The 25788-nt window shown below is 39.8% G+C and overlaps 1 protein-coding gene across 2 annotated transcripts in view; it reads right to left on the bottom strand.

Annotated features, from left to right (window-relative positions):
• RARB (retinoic acid receptor beta) overlaps positions 1-25788 on the bottom strand; it is a 476807-nt gene that overhangs the window by 93814 nt on the left and 357205 nt on the right. For both annotated transcript variants that reach the window (XM_060248799.1, XM_060248798.1), the window contains one exon: positions 4315-4463. In XM_060248799.1, the coding sequence (XP_060104782.1) occupies positions 4315-4463 (149 nt within the window). The remainder of the gene's footprint in view (positions 1-4314; positions 4464-25788) is intronic.

The following is a 25788-nucleotide window of genomic DNA, read 5'->3' as shown; positions in this document are numbered from 1 at the left end:
CTGGACTGAAACAGCCTTGGTTGCCTCAGTGGATGACCTGTGCCTGGAGATGGATAGGGGCAGTACAACCCTACAGATCCTCCTAGACTTTTCAGCAGCTTTTGATTCCATCGACCTTGATATCATAGACAACCTTTCAGTGGTGGAACAGGGAGGTTCTGTTTTGCGGTCATTTCAGTTGTGCCTGGAAGACAGGTTTCAGAAAGTGTTGCTAAGGACCACTGCTTGGCTCCTTGACCTTAGACCTACTAGGGCTTACACAGTTGGAGCTTGTCCCCCATGCTCTTCAACATCTTTTCTGCCTAAGAATGAAAACATAAAGCTGCTGGGTAAGAGATAAAGTTTGGGTTCAGCTCTATCTTGCACTTCCAATAGATCCCAGGGAGGCTGTAGAAATACTGCCTGGAAGCAGTTTTGAGGTGGATGTGAACATATAAACAGACAAGTAATCCTGACAAGACTGAAGTGTTGCTGGTGAGCAGTAGAACTGATCTGGTATTTAAGTTGTGTTTTGTTCCGGTTGGGGTTGCACTCTCCCTGAAGGAAGAAACCTGCAACTTAGGGTTACTGCTGGACTCAGATTTGAGTCTACTAGCACCTCAGACCAACCATTTTTTTCTAGACATAAGCTTTTAAGAGTAGAAGCCCCCTTCATCAGATACTGGATGCAGGACTCTTGTTGTCAGCTATGGCTAGGTGTGCTTTTTACCAGCTACAACTGGTTAGTCAGCTGTGGCCTTTCCTAAGAAGAAATGGTCCTGGTAACATCTAAATTAGGTTGCTGTATAATGCACTCTACATGGGGCTGCCATTGAAAAGTGTTCAGAAACTTTAACCGGAACAGAATGCTGCAACCAGGATGATGGAAATAACAGCAAAAGCTAATGGCAAACTGCTGCAAAAATGTACAATATTTTCATGTTATATTCAATAAAGTGCTATAAATATAAATTTTGTGTGAACTCTTACAGATTTACATCAAAAACAGCTGTACACTGACAGCCTAAAACACACTAGCAGACTTGAAAATGACATGTACATTTCCTGCATTGTGCAGGGGATTGGACTAGATGACCCTGGAGGTGCCTTCCAACTCTATGATACTATGATCTATGCATAAGGTGCACAATGCAAAAAGCTTATAACCAATGATTTTAAGTCCACGTAAGATCTAATTCTGACATGCTCAGACTCAATTCCATTTCTGTAATATAGGGATTATAAGGACCTCATAACATTTGGTAAAAGTGATAATGGTTCTGGTTTTAAAGGACTCTGCACAATAATCTGTTATGTATTGGAAACGAAGACAGCTGACATATCAGCATCACAGAGAGCAGTACCGTATACATGGCAATAAACCAAAAGCTAGTTTTCAAAAATGTTTTGTGTTGGGAGTGGGTGGGTTCTCATTTATGACAGTTTTTAAGCAGATCTTGTTTTGAAGAAGAATTAATCACTCCTTTTTTTTCAAATGACCTAATTTGGATATGGATCCAAACACACTCACGGAGTTATTCCAGTATAAGTCCATCAAAGCCAACAGGATTCAACTGGGCTAACTCTGCATAGGATTGTACCATTCAGTTATCTATACATCCGGATAAACTATGAACTGAAACAGGGTGTGAAAAAGAATAAGATATATTTTTAAACATGTAGTTTCATCAACACCACATACTGCTTTATAACAGGATAATTTAATATTTCATACTCCTGAAGATTGAGCCATAGAAAGATCAAAATGTATTGCAAGAAACAGCTGAGAAGGAATACCGACTGTTGGAAAAGTTGGAATGAAGAACAAAAGTGTTGGAGGGGAAAGAAAATTCTTTTCTCTGAAAGAATACTGCCAAAACAAATAGGATCAAGATCTGGTAGAAAATAAAATGATACAGAAGAGGATAAGTTAATCAAGATGAGAGATGAACAATTTGCTGACAAGTGCTTTGTGAGCAGAATGAGCTAAGGAGGATTTGCGTAGTGATAAAGGGGAAGAAAGCGGCTCATATCCTTATCTGAAGTCAATAAGAGTGTTTCAATTGACTTCTCTAGACATCAGACTGGATCCCAAGAGTGATTACAGGTGAATGTCAATTGTAACAGAAAAGCTGCCAAGAAGGTAAGATAATAGAATTGTCTGTTGAAATTAAAGCCAAGGAAGAAACTACATTTTTAGTTTTCAAGACAGTTGAGTTGGCTGGCAATTGGAAGTGTCCTAGAAGTGGAAAATTCAAAAATCCAACCAAGAATAAATGTTCTAATAGCCAACAACTAGCTACTTTAAAGGATTCCTCCACTTTTGTGCAAGTATCACAGTTGAAGGAACAAAACCATAAGGAACAAGACATAAGAACAGTTGGAAGGAATGCAGAAGAAAACACAAGGATATGCAAAATAGTGCTAGAAGGGTCATAAGGAACAAAAGGAAAGCTTCAACAAAAAAGCTTTAGGGCACATGGGATGGATGCATGGGTACATTTTAGTTTAAAGGATGAACACAAATGAATAAACAAGGATGTGATCCTAAACATACTTTACTGGGTGGTACTTCTAAGTACAATTTGTTAGGATTGTGCTGAACAAGATATTGCAAATCTTTAGTGTTGTAATATTTAGCTTTAAATACTAGGGATGGGCACGAACCTAAAAATGGTGGTTCAGGGCAGTTCTTGAACAGAACCCTGAACCGAGCCAAAATTTTTTCTCAAACTGGCCAGTTTGGATCCTCCTTTCTCCTGACCGTGGCTTTTTTTTTGGGGGGGGGGGTGTCATTTAACCAGTCAATTTCACTTCCCCCCACTTCCAAGTGGCTGATGGGTAGACTCAGCCTGCTGTTAGGTTTAAATGGCTGGCGGTCATTTCAACAGTCCATTTTGCTTCTCCCCACTTTCTTCCCCCCCCCCCCCCCATTTAATTTTATTGAATTTAGAACTTTAACAAACATAACGAACATAAGAGATTTCAGTTCAAGGATTATACAAACAAACAGAATGTGAGATAAACTTATGCTTCAATAAACCAGCATTCAAACTGACATTTACAAAAGAAGTTACACAATAGTGTATTAGTAACCAATATTTTACAATTTAAAAATTTAGGTTTTCTAAAGAAATGTATGAAAACCTAATGATCCTTTATTCTAATACCAGTGATTAAAATAACCAGTCAATACCAATAGGGAATAAAATAAACACATTTATGTAAATATCCATATTCATAGATTTGGTATAACCCCGCCCCCCCCAAGCTGGTACAATACATGAAGGTGTAATGCCTCCTATCAAATTATGTGCAAAGGTAAAATTAAAACAAAAGGACATTGTGGATGTGCCTAATGACAATGCTGTAACAATTCAACATTGCTTTGATTAAATGATTTGCAGTAAACAAAGTCCTTAAGGGAGAACAGAATCAGTAACATTAACATCAGACAGTAGCACTGCCAAGCTCCTGACGTGATGGGGCATCCCGCACCCCAAGTTCCTGTTGCCCAGAGTGCTGGCAGGAAATAAATTAAACATTAGAAAAATTAATAGTAAAACTTATCAGTATCGCAAGTGCACAATAATGTCACTTCCGGATATGATGTCATCACACTTGTGATGCCTCCCCCCACACTACACCCTGCCACTAGTTACCAGTCTTGGCCTGGCAATCCCAGATAATGAAGAGATAACAACAGCTAAAATTATGGGGTAATATATGCTCTCTTGAAAAATTGCTAGACCCAAAAGGAACTGGAAGGAGGGAAGGAAATCAAATAGTGTTATAAAGGCTAGGAACAGTAAGACCTTGTGTTCTAGGCATCTTTCCACCCGATCAAGCTACATTCATCAGAGCAAGGAACTCTCTGTTCAACTTCTCCTTTGTTTACACAAATATGTAGTGTCCCCAAATACCTTTGTCACCCCATACTTTCTCCCACAGGGCTGGGGACTATCAAATTCCTGCAAACAACCGTATGGAGAATGGATAGTGCGTACACATGGCACAAAGGCTAAAGTGTACACACGCCAGACTGTATGGCCATGGAAGATTTCCATCATTTCTGCTCCACTGTTCCTCTGTTTTCTATTGATACCACAGTGTTAAAACATCAGAGAATAAATTTATTATTCGTATTGTACACAAACTGGTATACTCAAATTGTGTATCATTTATTCTAGGAAGACTCTTGGATGTGGGGTTGGGTTTTTCCCCTCACATGAACATCAGAATGCATGATTTGGAATGTCATCCTGTTATTAAGCCTTCAGCCCAATCAATCAATTGAAAAAAAGCAAAATATATTAGAGAGATTTGGACACTCACCTTACATCCTTCACATGCACTGACACCATAGTGATAGCCAGAAGATTTGTCCTGACAAACAAAACAAGGCTTGTATACACGAGGGGGAGGAAGTGGAGAAGGCGGGCTGGGAACAAGTTCCTCAGAACTGGTGCTCTGAGTTTCAATTGCTACAAAAAGAAAAAAAGAGAGAAAGACTATTTTAGTGTACTGGTTCCTCTACAGTTAAATAGCAGCTAAACAAGGCATTACATACTAATTCCAGTAACAGGATCTATACAACAGCATCTTCAACAATAATCTAACTTTTGATGGGATTTACCACATTTGAAATAGACAGCAACTTAAAACTTTTTAAAGATAAAAACTCTGCTGGAGATGCACTTCCACTTAAGGACTAATTCACATGGACAACATAATGTTTACCCTGGACTGTCCACAAGTCACACTTTGCACACCTGCTCATTCACCTGATTTGTCTAGCAAGACTGCATTATTACTCCTGTTGCAGTTGTTGTTGGTAATGGTCATTATTTTTATCTTGTATACATTTGAACTTTGATGTCACAGTCTGTATGTCTTGTACTTTACTATATTTGATTAAACCTTTACCTTTTTTCTATGTCCCTTTAAGTATATCTTCTATCAACCTACCTGATCACTCTGGTCATCTCTGGAGACCCTGCTGAGGCTAGATGGGTAGAAAATGCCTTTGTCGCCCCATACTCTCTCCCAGAAGGTTGGAGACTATAAAATTCCTGCAAACAACAGTACAGAGAGTGGCAAAAAAGGGCCTTCTCTGTCATGGCACTGAAAGCTGGAACTTCCTCCCCAGGGAGATTTGTCTGTTACCCACTATCATTGTCTTCTGCCAGCAGGTGAAGACTTCTTTCGTTTTGTTTGGCACTCCCTTGCTAATTTTTATGAGTTGTCCTCCCTGTTTCTGTGTGCTTATGTGTTTATATTTTACATTTTTATATTAAGTTTAGCTGCTTTTAACAGGGTTTTTTTTTGTAGAAAACCCCCCAAAAGGAACTCATTTCCATATGAGGCCACATTTTTTGTAGAAAACCCCCCAAAAGGAACTCATTTGCACATTAGGCCACACACCCTGATGCCAAGCCAGCTGGAACTGTATTTCTGTGCATTCCTGCTCAAAAAAAAGACCTGGCTTTTAGCATTTTTCTATATATTTGGTTTTTAAATACTTTTAATGATCTCAAATGTTTATATGTTTTGTTTTAATGTTCACTATCTTGGGTTCCCTGACTTAGCCGCCTTGGTGGCTCTTATGATGGCAGCAAGTCAGGTATACATTTTTAAAAGTAAAATGAAATAAAATAGGATGGAACAGAAGCAGAAAATGTTAATAACTGAGAAAGCGTATGAGAAACAATTATGCTATTTTACATCTGTTAGTTTCTAAGATGCCACTAGACACTTTTTAAAAAAATTAAAAAGCCATAGCTCAGGGTATTTAACAAGGCACTCAGAATTTCATATATGTATAGATAGCTGTAATTTTAGTCCTAGAGTACACAAACTGCAAATCATATGATAAAGCTGCATTTATAAGGTTGCCTGAATGAATGTTTTCATACCTTGTATCCCCACATAAACAACTCCCTCCACATATATGTAGAAAATGAAACACAGAATTATAAGATACATTTGACCATGGCATTTTGATTAAGGTTTGACAGTCCCAAATTATGGTCAAAAGGCACATGGTAAATAAATCCATAAAGAAGATCAAGGCCAGACAGTGTCACTACCAGGATGAGAGATATCCTGGAACCAATTTATGCCATCTTGAGTTCTACAAAAGAAAAATTTTGGATAAAAATGCAAATGAATAATGAATATGTTTGCATGTGCTTATCATATGATCTGCTATTTGCCAAAATGTATACTATACATAGATGGATCATTGATGGTCACAAGATCAACCAAGTTAAAGTGTTCAACTATCTATTGCCTTTCAGTCCTGTGGCACATGGGCTGTTCAACCTTCTCAGGTGTTGGAATCTGCTCAAAAATTGGCCCTAGCAACCTTAACATTTTTCCATATGAAAGGAGGTTCTCATATTCCTCATGCATTGAAAGCTTTCCGGGCAAGGTTGTGCCCCAATTTATGTACAGATCACAAGTCTATTCACATTGGGATTACCGAAACTGGAAGCTGTTCAGTCTAAATGTTAAAGATCCTTATTTAGAGTACCTTGATGAATATCCAATGCCATGATCAGGTTAGAAGAAGGTTTAGTAACCTTAGAATCACAGGCCTGGCTGCAAACTATAAGTTTTTTGGCTGTTAAATCCTTTTCCTTCTAGATTAACCTCCTTAATTCTGGTTTAAAGTGGTTGGATGCAATACAGGTCAATGCTTACACTTTTCCAGCATAGCTGTCTTGCATCTTGGGTATCAAGGAGCTAAAACTACAATTTAGGAGAGTCTGCCTCCCTCCAGATGGACCGAGTTACAGTACATCTTGTCCCGACAGTGGGGAATTGCAATCAAAACTTCACTCCAACCACTTACCTCTATAAACTGGAATACCCTAAACATTGCAGAGCCTTTACCCTTGTCCAATTGAATGTGTTTCCATCTGCCCTTCTTGGGGGAGATTTTCTCAAATTCATGTGAGAAATATCTCTACCCACGCCTCTCAGATATGGTAGAAAAAACTAAGCATATTTTTAATACTATTGACTATTAGAATATTTGAAATATTTAAATTAGCTCAATCTTATTCAATTTTCCACATAGAACCAATCAATTTTATATGTCTCTCCACCTTGGAGATTGTTGTAATGAAATAATCCTTAAAGTTGCCAAATTTTGAGCTCAGGCACGTCTAATTACACGGAAGTGTGCAACTCAATATTTTAATCCAATGTTGTATTTTATGTTTAGTGTAATGTATTTATGATTTGGAACCAATGTAAAGGGTTGATGATTATTTTTATTTTGAATTCTGATCTCAGATCACAATAAACTTGATTTGACATGTGATCTGCTTTGTATAGACAAGTCACACAGAAGATGGCCTCATGGGATACTCCACTTTAGAAAAAAAATACTGATTTGTACTTACAGCATGTGGAATTGTTGTGTTTCTTACATGTTCCTATTCGTAATGACTCTTGTTTCATCATCAAGGTCTATCTGTCAGAGTTCTCTGACTGAATCCTAGGAAGGTCTTAACTATTCCTCATAAAACCAGATAAGTTGCAATGCTCTATTCCTTGGTTATAATTTATTTCAAAAGGGCTGGAGTAACTCAGAATAGAGGCAACAGATAAGACTCGATGCTAAGACACCTTTGGGCAGTTTGTACGAATATTTTGCAGGAGAGCTTTCCTTCTCCTAGACCAGGAGTCCCCAACCCCCGGGCCTCGGACAAGTACTGGTCCATGGCCTGTTAGCAACAAGGCTGTGAGTTGTATAATTATTCCATTATATATTACAATGCAGTAGTAGTGGTAGTAGAAATATATCCTGACCTCCACTCTGAATCTCAGAATTTCAGAATGGTTCACAATGACCTTTGTCTTCCTCGCCCACAAGAGACACCCTGTGAGGTGGATGGGGCTGAGAGAGCTCTCCCCAGAAGCTGCCCTTTCAAGGACAACTCCTGTAAGAGCTATGGCTGACCCAAGGCCATTCCAGCAGCTGCAAGCTAAGGAGTGGGGAATCAAACCCAGTTCTCCCAGATTAGAGTCCGACACTTATCCACCACACAAAACTAACAGAAATAGAGTGCACAACTGTATCATCCTGAAATCATTGCGCACACACCCCTGGTCTGTGGAAAAATTGCCTTCCACAAAACTGGTCCCTGGTGCCAAAAAAGTTGGAGACCACTGTCCTAGACCATGCCATGCTTGTGACAAATGCTTAATGAACAAACTGCCATGTACATAGATCATTTGGAACCTCCTCTGGGGGACTGGGGTGATGTGAGCATGGCACAATCTGGCAAATCAAATGAGCAAAGTGGTCATGTGACCTAGTCCTAAGAGAACAATCCTAAACAAATCCATTCAGAATCCTACTTAGGTGTATTCAGCAGAATACATTGCACTTTTAAGAAAATGTTCTTAAAAGTAGCATGAATTCTCAGGTCGCATTTTTACCAAATCACCCACTTTGGGTGGCATGGCAGTTCCTCAAACTAACTGAAAATTTGGAAGTGGCTCTTGATATAGTTCATGATGCTGCTGCTGGAAGAAAAACAAATGAAGAAGTACCACAGTGCATGCACGGTAGCACTTGCACACATCTTTAGATCCTATGCAATGAAACTTTATAATAAGGATGCAAAGCATTCCATGAGGTCAAATGAAGATTAACAGCATCAGCCATCTTTCCTTATTCTTTTCAACAAAGTGCAAAATTATTACAGTTACAAGTTTTCAAGTGCAATTCTAATCAGACTTACTCCTTTCCTACGTCCATCAAAGTCAATCGCCTTAGAAAAGTTTAATTCTGCTTAAGGGCTGCATTGTTAGCAGATGGACTTTGGTTGATAGAGAATATGTAAACTTTTGAGGCTCACAGAACTCTCATCATCAGAACAAGCACATTCATCAGACAACCAATTCTGAGTCAATATGCTCAGGCCTGGCTTTGCAAAATTCATTAAAATACTTTTCCTAATGAAAGTCAACTAAAAGTACAATATTCTCAATAGTAATTTTGTTGTTATTTAGGATAGGCACAGAGTGCTCTGGAAATCGATTGGTACACAGTCTTCCTGCTTAAATCAATAATCTATTAGTCTCTTTAAATTAAAATTAGATCCATCAAATGCCCCTGAGAAGCCACTAACACTCTGCTTTACTTATTTCACACTAGTGCATGACTGTGTGCTACTCTCAATTGGTGCAGGGCAGGATAAATGTTTAGTGCTAAAACTATGTGATTTTAGTATTAAAACCATGTGAACTGATCAGACAGTATGATCTTGACGAGGTCATGAAACTCTACATGTCTAAAGAGCAGTTTTTGGAGACTTCTCAGGGGCAAGGTTGTTGAACATGAGACAAGGTTATGTAACAAAGTTTCACTCTTTTACTTCAGGTTGATTCAGCCTTCCATCCTTCTGAGGTCGGTAAAATGAGTGCCCAGCTTGCTGGGAGGAAAGTGTAAATGACTGGGGAAGGCAATGGCAAACCACCCTGTAAAAAGTCTGCCATGAAAACATTGTGAAAGCATTGTCACCCCAGAGTCAGAAACGAATGGTGCTTGCACAGGGGACCCTTCCTTTCTTCTGAGCCATGGTATAAAAATCAGAAGCCAGAACTACCCCTACAAACTGGAGAAGCAATTGCTCACCACTGTGAAAATGAAGGCTCCAAAAAGACAGATTTCTCATTTGATGGCAAAAGAGGAACTGAAAGTGGGTAGGGTTGCCAAGTCCAATTAAAGAAAAATCTGGGTACTTTGGGGGCGGAGCCAGGAGACTTTGGGGGTGGAGCCAGGAGACATTGGGGGTGGAGCCAAGAACAAGGATGTGACAAGCATAATTGAACTCCAAGGGAGTTCTGGCCATCACATTTAAAGGGACAGCACAGCTTTTAAAATTCCTTACTTCCATAGGAAATAATGTATAGGGGCACCATCTTTTGGGGCTCATAGAATTGGACCCTCTAGTCCAATCGTTTTGAAACTTGGGGGGTATTTGGGGGAGAGGCACTAGATGTTATACTAAAAATTTGGTGCCTCTACCTCAAAAAATAGCCCCCCCAGAGCCCCCAATACCAACGGATGAATTCCCTATTATTCCCTATGGGAATCGTTCTCCATAGGGAATAATAGAATGCCCAGTAGACATTTCCCTCCCCCCCCCACGCTTTCTAAAAGGGGGGAGGGCCTCCAAACCAGGGAATCTCCTGCCCCCTCCCTCTCTCTCACACACACACACACTTACCAGATCTTCTTCCGGAGAACTCTTGCTGTGAAAGCGAAAGCAAAAGAAAGGGCGGGGCTGTTCTCCCAAGCCCTTCCTGCTCCCTGCCCAGCCTTAAAGGGGCAGACATTTTACAAACGGCTCAGGAGCTCTATAATGAAGCCTACAGGTATGTTCTCCCCCCCCTCCACCCCCCGCTTCCCACTTCTTGAAGACCGGGAGATGAGGCTGCAAACCCAGGGGACTCCCGCCAGAGCGGGAGGGTTGGGAAGCCTAAAAGTGGGGCTGCTGTTGCACAGGAGCACATGGTCCCTGGACGGGAACAAGTTTCTGATTCCAGCAAACAGCACCTCCTAGAGACTTTTAGCTGTAAAGACCTCTCTAATGGCAGGCCTGTTTATGTGCACTCGAGTGTGGAACTTCACAGAAGATGGATGATGAATAAAAGTTTTTGTTTCTGCCATTACTCTGCAGTCTTCATTCACTACAGGTTACCACAGAGCTACTCATGCATTTGTTATGTAACAGCTTAAGACAGAGTTCTTCAGCTTTGATTATTTTTTTTATAAAGTTTAGCTAAAGCAGTGGATAAGATCTTTAAGGAAGTAAAGTGTGCTTTACAAGAGATAATTTACTGTTAGCTAAACCATGTTGACAGATAGAAGGATTTCATGTTGTGGTTTATTAGAAACAGGGCAAGCATTTATGAAATCTCTTTCCTTTTACAACAAAAGTAGAGTATTTAAAATCCCTGGTTTTTAATGCACTTCTCTTCAGATAGCTGAGCCTTAAAAGAATAAGAAGTTGTAAAGCAAATGGCATTTCCTGGATAGCCCCAAGGGAAGTTGGAACACGGAGCTTTGAGTCCCTGGTGGGAAGGAGCAATTTGAGCTAATTAGGGTGAATAGCAAAGTGTTTCAGTTGGTCAAAACATTCTGTTAACCCTCATTCTTATTGGCACCAAAAAGAGCCAGCCTGGATGTGTATGTGTGTGCGTGCACACACACACACGAATTCACTGCCTAAGTGCAAAACGAACAGCTCACATGCATTAGACAGAAAGTCAAAGGAAACGCCAAAGTTCAACCAGAGTACAAGTAATTAGAACCAGATTCTTTGCCGCTTGTATGTGTGCTTCATTGTAGAAGTTATTTATAAGTCTCAAAAAAAAGAAAAAAAGCCCAGTATCATTTAATTTTCATGTCTAGTCTGGAACAGGGAAAAAACCTGCTTTTAATAACCGTCCAGAGAAAGAAGAAATATCTATGCATTAGGGGAAAATGTTTTCGCTCCTTTTAATTCACATTTATTTCATGTGCCATTTCACTCTTTTGTAAGAGTTAGTTTCCAAACAATTTTATTTTTCAGGGTTTTTTTTCCTTTAAGTACTATAAACTCCACATTACGCAAAATTTTGTGTAGCTCCTATGATGTTGAAAAGGTAGACAAAATGGGGGGGGGGGGCATAGCAGAAGAAAAAGAAAACATTATTATGGAAGTTTGCCAGCCTGGACTTTGTAACCTGGCCATGACCCTGGAGTGCGTGTGTGCTTGACCCGGTCATATAAGGCTCTGGCGGAGTCCTGTTGCTGGGTTATGGCTCCCTGCTATTCTTGCCACACATCTACAACAGGTGCACATCACAGACCATGGTGAGGAGAGAACAAAAGGATAAAATAGGTAAAGGCTTTGATTTCTCTTTTGAACAAATTGTTTTATTTTGCTGCAGAGTCAACAAAAATAGCAGACTAACAGTCTTGGAGTCGACGCTTCAGCCACAATTGCCATCTTTTTACAAAAATAAAGACAGTGTGTCTGCAAACAGAATGAGAAACATGCCAAATTGACACAAGACATCTTGCTGCATTAAGGAGTAGCATTATTACTTGGACTGGAAAGTGTGCCTCTCCCCCGTTTCCGGAACAACATGAAAACTTGCTGTGATTTTGGCTAGTCATATACTCTCAGCCTAACCTACCTTCCAGGATTGTTGTGAGGATAAAAAACGAGATGAGAACAATATAAGCTGTTTTGTAGTAAATAAATAAATAAGCCTCTTCCTCTACCCTGGTTAAGATGTTTGAAAGCCAAGCACAAAATTATACACTATGTTAATAAGCACAATGACTTTCCTGAAATGAAGTACATCATATCCCTGCATTATATCACCCTTCTCTCATATAACTTCATGGGGTTTTTTCCCCCAGTAATGAAACTCATATTTGTCTTTAATACAATTATTGCACATAATGTATCTGAATCCATGGTTATAATTTTCTGAGTATTGATTTTGTTTAAGCTGTTGTTCAGTTTCTTGAGACAGATTGGGCTTTAAAAAAGGATAAGAATCATCTAATCACTTTCTACTGTAATTATATGGTGGGCGAAAAGCCAAACTGCCCCCCCCCCTCCTGATTGCTACTACAAGTCAAGTTCTACTGCAAGTAAGAAGCCCTGTAAGGGTAAATACGTCTACTGATTTTTCTTTGGTAAACCTAGGATCCTAGGGTTGCCAGTCTGCAACCTGAGCCTGGAGTCATCCTGAAATTATAAATGTTCCCCAGACAACAGAGATCAGTTCTTCTGGAGGAAATGGCAACTCCAAAGTACAGACTCTGTGGCATCACATCCTTGCTGAATCTTCTTCTCCTCCCTAAACTCTGTCCTCCCCACACAACACTCCCAAAATCTCCAGGACTTTCCGAAGCCGGAGTTGGCAATCCTAAGAAAGACTTAAAACACGGGTGTCAAACTCATTTGTTACTAAAGTCAGATCAGACATAAATGGGACTTTGCGGGGTCGGGCCATGTGTGTCATAAAATGTAATGCCAGATAGTGGACATATAAACTTTACAAAGGATACAAACAAATGCAATTAAAGATTTTTTATAACTTAAAATACAAGCAAAGCTCTTGCAATATTTTATTTAAAATAAAAAGATGGGGAAATAGTGGGATTTGGCAATGCAATTTTGAAAATAAAACATCAAGAAAAAGCACAAGGATCACAGCAGAAACTAAAAATATAAACTAAAAGTATAAAATGCTCTGAGCCTAGGAAAACATGAAATGGGTGGGCATTGCAAGTCCCCCCCCCCAGTCTAATCAGATTGGAAATGGCTCTCTAGTGTAATTTCCTCCTTTGGCTGTGGTTAGAGTACTCACTAGGCACCAGTTTTCAGATCCGTTCAAACAGAGACAAGCTGGTTAAAAACATCAACCCTTTATTTGTAAAGGACATAACTCCAGCAAGCAACAGCTTCATACCAACGCTGTAAAGTGAAACTACTTGAGCTCCACTCCACTGAAATACATTGCAACACAGACAAAGCTGCAAGGAAAACGTGGAATGGATTTTCCACTAATGTCTCTGGGCCCAGTGTCAGGTTCCTTTACATTTGGGTCAGACTGATTCTGCTTTGTTTATGGGTTTTGATCCTTCAGTCATTTTTATCACTCTTTATAAGTTTTGCATTACATACCAGTGTAATCTGAACTGTAGTCATTTTATACTTTACTCAGATGTGTAGCTAATTGTGTGTGCTTTGGTATCTCACTTGCTGTAACTTTCTCAAGAAGCGCTGGGGAGATTGGGACTGTTATCTGGTAGCCATGGCAATGTCTGGCTTTTGCCAGATGACCTTCAGCATCCAGGGCAGACTTTATGCTGTGCACCTAAACCCTGGGAACCTAACTGACGGGCTGGCTTTAATTTGTGCGCCTTTTTGCTTGGTATAATATTGGTTCTGTTTGTGACTTACTCTATTTCCAGCAATGGCTTCATAGCACAAAGGTCCATTGCTCTGCATCGATCCTGAATTAAACAGCTGATCATTTCTATATGTGCTGTGTTGATTGGGATTGATAACTGACAAATCCTCACACCCAGGCAGGCTACTCCCAGAGTAGTCTGTCTGGGTGCAGAGTCCTTAATGGAAAATCCATTCTGCATTTTCTTTGCAGCTTTGCAAGCCCAGAAAAGCTTCCTGCTGAAGTAGACAAAGACAAGGCAGAAGGAGCTGGGAACTTTGGCAGTCTCTGAGCTTCAAAGGATGAATACAGGAGGGGGGGGGAGAAAAGAGCTGTGGGGGCTTGATTAAAGTCCTGGGTGGGCCAGTTGCATCCTGTGGGCTGCAAGTTTGACACTTCCAAAATGACCCATAGTAATCAGAAGATTTCAAACATAACACAGCAGCTACTTTTTATGCATGAAGCCAACAAAACAAGGCATTGTTTTATTTGCTGAGAATGAAGATTGGAGACGCATCTAGAGCAGGCAGATTTTTTAAAGCTTCAGAAGTAGCTGCCACCACAGCTTTATTTTAAAAGGCATTCTGCTAAGCAGAGTTTCTGCCAGGAATGTTAAAGAGTTACTATTACAGTCATACATGATCTAGTTCCCTGACATTCTGCAGTTGGCTCCACCTCCTGTGGCAGCCATTTTATGACTGCATCCACCACGCTGTGAAAGAATTTCAAAGATGCCCTCTGGCTTTAAAAGACTGGGGCCTCCCCCCTAATATAGGTCCCCCCACAACTTTACCACTGAATTCAGGAACTACAGGAAGAAAGTTGTTTGGGAGAATCTGCTACAAGTACCAGCTGCATTTTGTCTCTAGGCTCAGTTCCAAGGGCCATCTTCACCAATAGGACTCTGTACAGTACCTGAAACCTGCCTATTATCAGTGTGCTATGAGGGCAGAAACTGGAGAACAGTTTGCTTCCCACAGACACAGCTGATCCTGGGCTGACTTCTCTTGCAGCCCTGTGTAAACAGAGCTGCAAGACCAACCAGCCCCAGGCCAAGGCAGCACAGAGCTCTCAGCAACTCCCCCCACCCTCCATGAACAATCCTGAACTGACTTCTCTCACAGCTTGGTTTAAACCAGGCTGTAAGAGGAGTCAGTCCCAGCTAAGGCTGCATGGACTACTCAGCTCCCATCACCCTAGCTCATCCTCTCTTTCAGTTCAGTTTAAACGAGGCTGCAAGAGGAGCCAGCTCCAGCCAATGATGATCCTGGCTGAGGTGACTTCTCTTGCAGTGCAGTTTAAGCCGGGCTTCAGGAGGAACCAGCCAGCCCCAAGCCAAGCTGGAGGGGGCTGTCTTCTGTAGCCTCTTTAAGTTTAAAGGGATTACAATAGCCCAACAAACAGCTGAGAGGTGTGAGCAATATGCTCCTTCCTCTTGCTGTTTTTGGATCTACTTGTAATCCCCAAACATAACTGGGATTTTCTTGGAATTCCCTCCCACCCCCACCCCCCCCACCCCCAGTTTCCCCAAGAAAACCCAGATACATTTTGAAAGCCTAAATATGCCTGGAAAATACCAAGAAGGTATTGTTTGAGTATATTTTCGGCTCAGGTACATCTGAATGCTCACCCCTAGTCATGAATTCTCTGCCTGCAGTTATGCAGTTGTTAAAAAAAATTCTAATCTTCAGGTATTTGAAACCAGCTGAGAATTTTGTCTACACATCAGTTTTTGAATTGTGGCTATGTAGTTTTTTTAGGTGCCTTTAATGCTGGCTTTATCCAGTACTGCTGTATTTAATTTGATTGTTTTAGACTGGAGCTGTAACTGTGTTTCTACTTAGTTTTATTGTTTTCTTCTGCTTTCAACTAGCTTTTAGTGTCTTTCTCAATTTCAATTTATTGCAGGGTTGTTATTTCTTCCTGTAAGCTCCAATGCTCTGAGGAGTAGAAAGATGGATATAAATGATCTAAATAACTCATTATAATACTAAAGGACTACTCTGACCTGGATAGTCCAGGCAAGCCCAATCTCATCATATCTTGGAAGCTAAGCAGGACTGACCCTGGCATGTACTTAAATGAGAGTCCTCCAAGGAATACCAGGATCAGGATGCAGAGGCAAGCTACCTAGCCACCCCTCTGAAACATCGAAGCCACAGTAGGGGTGGCCAGAAGTCAACCATGACTTCCAGGCACACGCATACATACACAAAAAAAACCCCTCCCCCCAAAAAAAAATAAAAGATTCACAATAGTGGTAGTCTGTAATCATGTGAAAACTAAGACATGAACATAGAACATATGATTACTCCTCCTTCTTCAGAGAAAATTACAGCCTGGGGCAATGAAGCTTTTCCTGTTCCATCTCATCTTTTCAAGTTCCAATAACTGACCCAGGGTGGGTTAAATGTTGGGGCATATTTCCCACTCATGTAAAGAAATGCCAAAACCTGCAATTGCAAAGCATTATTAAACAATCAATCATTGCCAGCTTCTCCCCACCTGCATGGGTTTTCTTTGTCTCTTTAATGGCAACACTTCATAATGTACTCAAAGCCACGATTTCAGGTAGGCAATTGGGTCACGTTATGTGACTTGTACACCCAAACAAAGCTATGCACAGAAACCTTGCATTTTCCCTACAATACTCCCCCATATCAAGTTTATTAGCCTTGCATCCTTGAGTGCTTATATGTGATTTTAGGTGTATGTGAGGGAGAGTCACCAGCCTTAAGTATAGTTCCACAAGAAGTGACAGACAGACAACCCTTACTGGAGTATCAAAAATAAAAGTACATTAAAAGTTTGAAATAGAATAGAAAAACAGAGCGAGAAATAAACAAAATACATCAGTTAATAGCTTCCCTGGTTCAAATTGTGAACTGACCATAACAGGCAACATTAGAAGTTATGAAAGAAATATGAACTGAAAGTAACTGCTGGGCCTTAGCTCTGTCAGAAAGGCCACACCTAGTACAGAGAATGGATTCAACAGTTCCCAAACCACAAGGGCACAAGTGGTTAGATCCTACAAGGCTATGTTAGATCTAACATGTGAATATGCCCTTGAAGTACTTGGAGAATCTAAAGAGTCCAACCATCAGGAATGAGGTAGAATTCTCCACTTTAATGGCTAAATCCAATTTGTTCATATTACCAAAAGAAAACAGGAGTGGTCATGATACATCCTGCCTGAATACCTTACTGCTCTGGCTATCAGTAGTTTTTATAAGGGAATGCCACCCTGAGCATTCTGGTATCACAGCTATTACTTCTTTTGTCTCTGGACTGGAAAATGGCACAGAGTACTACTCAGAAAGTCCTCTTCTAGATTGCAGTGCCATGTGCAGCTGCTCTAGGCTAAACCCCATGAAATCAATGTTGTAGATCATAGTAACTCTGCATATCAATTTAAAAGGATCAGGTATATTTAAAAATGATGTGAGGGGGAAACCCTCTACTTGAGAACATGGAGAGTCACTGTCAGTCAGAGCAGACAATACTGACCTTGATAGAGTAATGGTGTAACTCATTATAAGGCAGCTTCACGTGTTCAAGGTGGAGGACAAGTATTTGCTTTGTTTCCAAAGTGGAGGCTTCTTGCTTGAAATGTTTTTATTTTATATTGCAAATCAACACCTTCCAACTTTGAAAGTATATTTAGCAGTATACTATTCATTCCCTAAAGAGCCCCATGGTGTAGAGTGGTAAAGCTGCAGTACTGCAGTCTGATATCCCTGTTCATGACCTGAGTTCGATCCCAGCGGAAGCTGGTTCAGGTAGCTGGCTCCAGGTTGACTCAGCCTTCCATCCTTCCGAGGTCGGTAAAATGAGTACCCAGCTTGCTGGGGAGAAAGTGTAGACGACTGGGGAAGGCAATGGCAAACCACCCCGTAAAAAGGTCTGCCGTGAAAACGTTGTGAAAGCAACGTCACCCCAAAGTCGAAAACAATGGGTGCTTGCACAGGAGATTACCTTTACCTTTATTCATTCCCTATTTACTCCTGCAAAGCTCTAAGCAAAATTCTCTTCCCTAACGCTCTTTTGTCTAGATATTGTTATGTTCCAACTGCAGTATTGTAACATTAGCCCCTGGAATCATGTATCAAGAGCCACTATTGCTAATGTGAATATTGACCTGTGATAGGAGCATATCTTTTTGTAACACAGGCCAGTATCATTCTAGATGAGTCAGAAAACAAAGGAAAGAAAGATAAATGCCTTACTAACATGCTGATGGCCTAGAGTTGTCCACTCCATGTTGTGATAGTAATAACCATGGATGCAAACTCATCAAAATCCTGCCATTTGTTTACCTTCAGAATTTTTAATGGCTTATGCATTTTTAAGCAGAGGCACTTAAGTTCACAGCCTAGCCGTAAATACTTTTATATCCAGTAGTCTCCAAACACTCTTGCTAGTAGGGACACACCAATATTCTCTAGTTAGGTATTTGCTTTGAAAGCAGCACATTCAATGCAACCAAGTTACCCCCTTCTATTACCCAGCATACAGAAGAAACATCTTTTCTGTATTGAATGCTGCACCCTTCCACGTTTTTTCAGCATAGCGTTCCTCACTGCTCTAAGCACTATTTAATCATTGCTGGCTTGTAATCCAGTTGCCTGTAGCAGGGCAGGTATATACAAATAAAATGACTACCCATTATTGGCTAAACAGTGTGAAATACTCCAGATAGTAACAACAACAACAAAAACCTCTATTGGTATATATCAGATTATAAAATAGATAGATACAGAAATAACAAAAACAATCATACGCAGCTATACATTGGACAGTCGATCCTTGATTACCAAACTCAAGAATAAAGCAACCTTTTCAGTTATTTCAGATGACAAATCATTTAGAAAACGACAAATCTTTACAGCGTCTGAGCAGCCTGTCATATTGGACGAAATTGGATCCGACAGTAAAGAATGCTTTTGTAAGGGCATCATGGGGACATTTAAATTTCAACAGAACTGACTTTCTATACCTCTAGTAGTTTCAGTTATATATCAACACATCCCTTATTTAGGATTCAGCATCTCTTGCTCTGGCCTCCTGGATAGTTAAGCTGCAAGAGATCTTCTGTCCCATTTGACAGTTAAACTGGTTATCCCAGCTTCTCCTATGTTCTAAAACAGCAGAAATCTCTAAAAGGGAAGAGTGACAGTAACAATATATGAAAAACATACCCAAGGCACAAGCTTAGGGATACTAGCAAGACAGAATTTCAGTAGCTTGGTAAGAATGTAGTCCTCTTGGCTGCAAACCCAAACTGAGAAATTCACGATTCAAAACAAATTTTAAAAAATCACATCCTGGCCTTCTGAGGACAACTAACAACAAGAACAAAATCTAAAACTGAACCTACAGCTCATGAAGAATTGTACTCATAACACCTAAATTATCACAATCACAATTTAACAGTAACAGAAATCCAGAAATCCAATTTTAAAGCCTTCATTCTCAAGTACACCTTCTAGAACAGGCGTGTCAATCTCATTTGTTATGATGTCTGGATCTGACATAAATGAGACCTTGTCGGGCTGGGCCACGCATGTCATAAAATGTAATGCCAGTTAGCAGAGATATACACTCTATAAAGGACACAGACAAACACAATTAAAGATTTTTTAAAAACTTAAAACATGCTTAAAAGACTAGCACTCTTGCAATATTTTGTTTATATTGAACCGGCTCCAGGTGCCCTGGTCAATCCTCAGCTGGCTTCTCTTGCACATCAGTTTAAACTGGGGTGCAAAAGAAGCCAGCCCAGCCCCAGCTGAGGCAGCACAGCTGATCCTGTCTTGCCACTCTGAGCCTTGCTGACAGTTCCTTGATGCCATGGCTGGGACTGGGTCATGCTATAGCTGATACACCCAAATAAAAGGGGGGGAAGGGGCTGGCTTCTTTGGGCTCAGCTGTATCAGTAGCCAAATACAGATCCCTGATCCCTCATGCGTATTCATCACCTGAAAAATACTGATAAGCAGGGCTTTTTTTGAGCAGGAACGCACAGGACGCAGTTCCGGCTGGCTTGGTATCAGGGGGTGTGGCCTGGGTGTGACCCAAAGATAAGATCTGGTTCACAACATCTACTGACTATCCGTGGCCCGAAGGACTTGCCTCAACCGGGTCCAGGGCTTTTTCAGCCTTGGCACTGCCCTGGTGGAATCAGTTCCTCACAGAGATCCGGACTCTTACTGATTTGTTACCTTTTTGTAGGGCCTGTAAAATGGAGCTATTCCGTCAAGCCTTTGGTTGAGGAAACGGGCATCCTATCCCATCGGCTAGCCTTCTATGCTGTGATACCATCTTATTGCTATATCATCACCCATTGCATTTTTTAGACTATCAGTACACTGAACTGCAGAATGTGACCAATTGAAATTGCCATCTATGGTCTATAACTTATTTATTGTTTTATTGTACTGCCTCATATTGTTTTGATTTTAATTGTAAGTTTTAATTGTTCTTTTATCTATGTTGTCATCCACCCGGAGCCCATTTTGGAAAAGGTGGAATATAAATTAACTAAATAAAAATGAATAAATATGCAAATGAGTCCCTGCTGGGCTTTTTATACAAAAAAGAGCCCTGCCGCCAATAAGGTATTGGCAAGATATAGTGAGATATAAATATTTATTAAAATATTTATTTTTATTTATATAAATATTTTAATAAATAAAAACTTAATAAAGGAGAGGAATTAGGGTTTTTTAAGCTTATTTAAATACCTGGTGAATAGAAAAACATCAAAATATGCAACCCTAGACACGAACTTTTCTCTCTAATGTGCTATTAGAGGTCTCCCACTTCAGCAGACCTCGTAGTGAGTTTTTACATTGGGGGTATTAAAAATGCGGCTGTCCCCTCCACTGTTTTAAGTGGCATAGTCCATTCTACTACCTCAGACTTCTTCTGCCTTGCTCTATTGTACGTTTAGACTACATGGGTGTTTTCATTCATTCTGGTTCCATATTGCTTTAGTTTATCTCCTGATTTCTGCCTTTAATTTTCACTTAAGGTTCCCCCCACCCAGTTTTTTTTTTCTGAGACCACTTTTTCTGAAGGCAATTTTGAGTCACCTTTTTTCTCTCATGTAACATTTCTGTTGGTTTTCTTTGTTCCTTCCATTCCTACCCACCTCCAGTCCACCTTTCAATGACTGGACTGTCACCATCATCAAATCACTCCCTATCCTCCCCCCATCCTGAACATGTGGCTTCATTTTCAATTGTTTAAAAATACAATCCTTATATATGAACAATAACAAATTTCCAAACTGCAAAAAAAAAGAATGCTTAACTATCATTATATCCTAAAAGATCCTAAAGTGAATCCATCATAAGTTTCCCTTTTTTTCTTCAGAATTTCTGCATTGTGTCCCTTTCATAGTAAATCTATCATTAGAAAGCAAAAGATAACACAGCATGCTGCTCAAAGGTCACTGCAATTCTTATTTTAAACTTGTCTCCATTTTGGTTGCTAACGTAGCTGCTATAAATGCCATCTAAATTTTTTCCTATGAACTCTTCCAATAAGATTATTTCTTACACTTTGCATCCTGGCTTATGGCCAGAGAAAATATGGGAGGTTAAATACCTTTAATCCATTACTCAGTTGTCTGATATCATGTAGACGGACTAAAAATTTCAGTGTTACAATTATGTGAAGTAAAACTGACTTGTCAAGTGATATTTCACGTCATTTTTTGTGACTTTTTAATTAAAGGAATTTCAAACTCTGTAGCATAGTTAAATCCTAAAATTAATGTGCTGACTTAATGATCAGAAATATTTCAAGGTTAGCACCACATTCTCTGAAAATTACACATCATCCCAATTAATTGGGATTCCAGATGCACCGATGTATGACATTAATTGATTTGCATACCTTGCTTTGCATGCTCATTTGAGAGGGTCATTAGAAAATATAATGGAGATATTTAACTGTAAAAGCTTATTAAAAAGAGACAGTTTACATCTTTCTCCCTGGATTATAACAGCTAACATATCAATCTTACTATACTACTCAATACCAATACACTACAGTTAGCAACAGGAGTCGCTTTCTATTATATTTTTAATTTCACCATTGTTGTATTTTCTCCTTCTGTTTTTCAATCTAAGTTCCAGATGATTAATTTCTGCAACAAGAAATCGGTACGCTGTTTATTCCTTGGCAAATAGTTTTCATTTACAAAGAAATGAACAACAGCAACCTGAGACAGGAGCTCTTTGTTAAGAAACTTGCTCTGAAATGTTCTCTGCAGGATTTAGATTTCGCTGGTACTTCAGAGCAGTGCATTAGGCAGTTGCTTAACTAATTGGCCATATCTCTTCTTTGGAACAGGCATGGGAGACCAAAGTGGTTGACAGTCACTACAATTGGTACAGATTCTGAGAATCATCAAGAGAAGTGAATGGGCTATAGCAAATCTAAGCTGTTTTCAAAATGTTACAATCAGAATTATTTTTCGAGTAAAACTGCAGCTTGTGTGTACTGATGGTGGCATTGGGGTGTGCATGAGGGTTGGCACATGACAGTTGTCAGTCAGGAAACTGCTGCTGATGTGCATGTTCAGTAAGATGGCAATTCTAAACAAGTCAACTCCGAATGCTACTCAAGTCTACTCAATGAGGCTTACTCTCAGCAAAGTATCCTTAGGATTTAACGGTACATTTCCTGTTGGCTGCTACATATCAGACTAACACAGTGTTACAAGAATTCAAGGTAGTTCAAATTAAGTTTGGGAGCTCATTAGGTGGAAAGTTGCTGAAAGGAAAGTACTAAAAATATGTAATACACCCATTCTTGAAAGTTGCATGCTAACCCGAATCATGCAATACAAAAAGACAATATCATAAATGGACTGTAATCCCACTGCTTAAACTAATAATGAATATGCCTATTCTACAAAACTCATTTCCTCTTTTATGATACATAACTCGGCCCCTCTTGTCATTTATCTGTGGCACTAAAATATAAAGTTTAGATAAACTGACCATTCCAAAATGTATATTAACTTTTGCTGCATTTCTTTTAAACTGAGATGGATTGTGTGCCACATTAGAATATAAGCAGCTGTACCAAAAGGACTTCCAGAACTAAGAAACTTGGTCAATAACAAAGTATGCTGTGCATCTAAGGACCTGCTAAACTGGTCAGATGCAGTATCCCACAAATACTTTTTACTGCACCTTTGCATCGCATCAGGCATCCAAGAGAGCAAAGGAGTTATAAAATTCTCCTTAGCATCTGGCAGGTAAATGAGTACCACCTGGAAGCTCATCCCACCCCATCCGACCACTTCACTGAGCAAAGTTTGAAACTTGGCTCCAGCCTCCTCTAAGTGTCTGTTCCATTGGAACTCCTCAGGCTAGATGAAGGCTCTTTGGGGGATAACAGGATCCACAATGCTGATTTCCCACAGTAGTTTAAGGAAACTGATAACCTTATCAACAAAAAAAGGGATGAAGGCTAAAATTATTAATCCTGTGGCTGCCCCTATCCCTGCTATCCCCATGAAATGTGAACTGATTTTTTTCTTGTTTCAGTTTGTGGTTAGAGTCACCAGGGTATTTCAAGGCCGTTCTTGTATTTACAGACCAGTTTGTCCATTCACTGAGTTCTATTGTTTACTCAGATAAGCAGGACCCCAGTGAACAATTAAAGCTTTCAATAAATAATCTGTAAACACATTCATCTGATTTACTGTTATTTGATACACAGCAGTTAGTTTCAACGGGGCCGTTAATATTGATCATGCAAAGTACTACAGACAAACATGAAACACTTCCAGAATTCCATGGATTATTACTTTTTATCTGCCACTCATCACCGTAACTTGTAATGGTTGTGAGATTTAAAATCAATAATAATTAGTGGTTTGTGCACTCCTAAAATGAGTAATGTGAATTATGTTTTGGAGGTTTTTTTCCTCCAGAAAAATCAAACACAACACCATGTACTGCCATAAAAAAGTATCTGTTAACATTTTAGAGCCAACAAATCTTTGTAAACAAATTCTGGACTGACAATAAAGTTGGCTGAAAAGTTCTGCCTAAAAAAGTAAACCACTGGATCCAGCCAGCTTTCCCCAGCAATCTCACTTAATCCCCTTCCTTCCCACAGTCCCATCCCAATTGCTTTTGTCCATGTTGGTATCATGATTCCCAGCATAGTCTTCTCGGTAGTCCCCTCTTCCCTTGTTCACAGTGAAAAACTGCTTGGATCCAACCCACCAATGCACAAAAGGTTATGCTATAATGTACTTTTTGAGCCTTGCAAGAATGAAAACAAACAAACAAAGCAGAAGAGTACGGGATATAAAAAGTAAGCTGCAATAAGAAATGGTTTTCCCCCCAAAACATCGAAAACTATAATGGAAAATACCATGAAGGAAAGGAAAGGTCCCCTGTGAAAGCACCAGTCGTTTCCGACTCTGGGGTGACGTTGCTTTTGCAACATTTTCATGGCAGACTTTTTACGGGGTGGCCTTCCCCAGGCATCTACACTTCCCCCCCCCCCCCAGCAAGCTGGGTACTCATTTTACCGACCTCAGAAGGATGGAAGGTTGAGTCAACCTCGAGCTGGCTACCTGAAAACCCAGCTTCCCCCAGGGATCATGAGCAGAGCTTAGGACTGCAGTACTGTAGCTTTAACACTCTGCACCACGGGGCTCTCAATTAAAGGAACTGGCAAAAGAAGTAGACTTTGATCTGTGCAAACCTAAATTCTATACTTGTTTTCAGGGTTTATAATACAGTACTCCACATCAAATGCTATTTAAACCAATTTTAGCCAAGCAGTAGCCTACAATCATTTCATAATACTTATAAAACCTATGTATTGGTTCCATTACTGGAAGTAAAACAAACAAAAATTAGCAGTGTTATAATTTATGGACATGTTCAAAAGTTAGCCTCTCTTATTTGTTTTAGGATATCTGTGCTGTCTCTTCATCGAGGTGGGTTACAATTAGGATCACCTCAAATTTAAAAGAAAGTCATTTTTAAAAGCCATTAAGAAGACAAAAAATCTTCAGAGACAAAGAGTCGCTGTCATACCTGGTACAATGCAGCACTCAACAGCATCCATTATTGTAAGTGGAACAAACAGAAATTAGCAGTGTCATACTCTATGGGCATATTCAAAGGTTAGCCTCTCATAATGAGACACAATGTCTTCAGAGGCTTCTAGTCTATGGTTTTAACCGCTAGTACCAGCATCTGTAGCTACAGAAGCCCCTTTTAGCCCATGCCTTGCCATGCACTAAAGTCAAGTGACAGCAGCCACTCCATGGGACACACACTCAAATCTGATTTTTTTTTCTTGCATGAGAGAGCAGCAATTACTTGAATAAACTGTTTTCATTTTTCTCCCTACTTTGTAAGTGAGAATGGAAGGGACCCCCAAACTTGCACTCAACAAGCACACTTCTTCCAATTAAAAGGACTACCACCAAGCTGTTCAATGTGATATACAAAGAGATATACTCTTCTTTGGCTTCCAGTGTATAAGAATTGGATGTGAATTTAATGGAACACAAGGAAAACAACAGTATTTTAGTTGCTTTGCTACAGTAATAATTCTAGATAATTAAATTGCGAAGTGGTATGAGAGAGGTCTCATTAGTAAACTGTAACCAGAACTCCATGAGAAACCAATAATTCAGAAGGACTTCTTTTTTCATCAATTATTTGTTATTTATCTGATGCAAATATAGAAAAGTCTAATTAAAATGTATGACTCTGTACAGAGTTCCTTATCATTAAGGCCAATGAAGGCATTTTGAGGAACATAATGAAATAATTA

This window comes from Heteronotia binoei, chromosome 10 (genome assembly GCF_032191835.1).
Source record: "Heteronotia binoei isolate CCM8104 ecotype False Entrance Well chromosome 10, APGP_CSIRO_Hbin_v1, whole genome shotgun sequence".
In the NCBI taxonomy this organism is placed as follows: Eukaryota; Metazoa; Chordata; class Lepidosauria; order Squamata; family Gekkonidae; genus Heteronotia; species Heteronotia binoei.
Note: the sequence above shows the minus strand (reverse complement) of the source record. Positions and strands in the feature narration are given on the sequence as shown.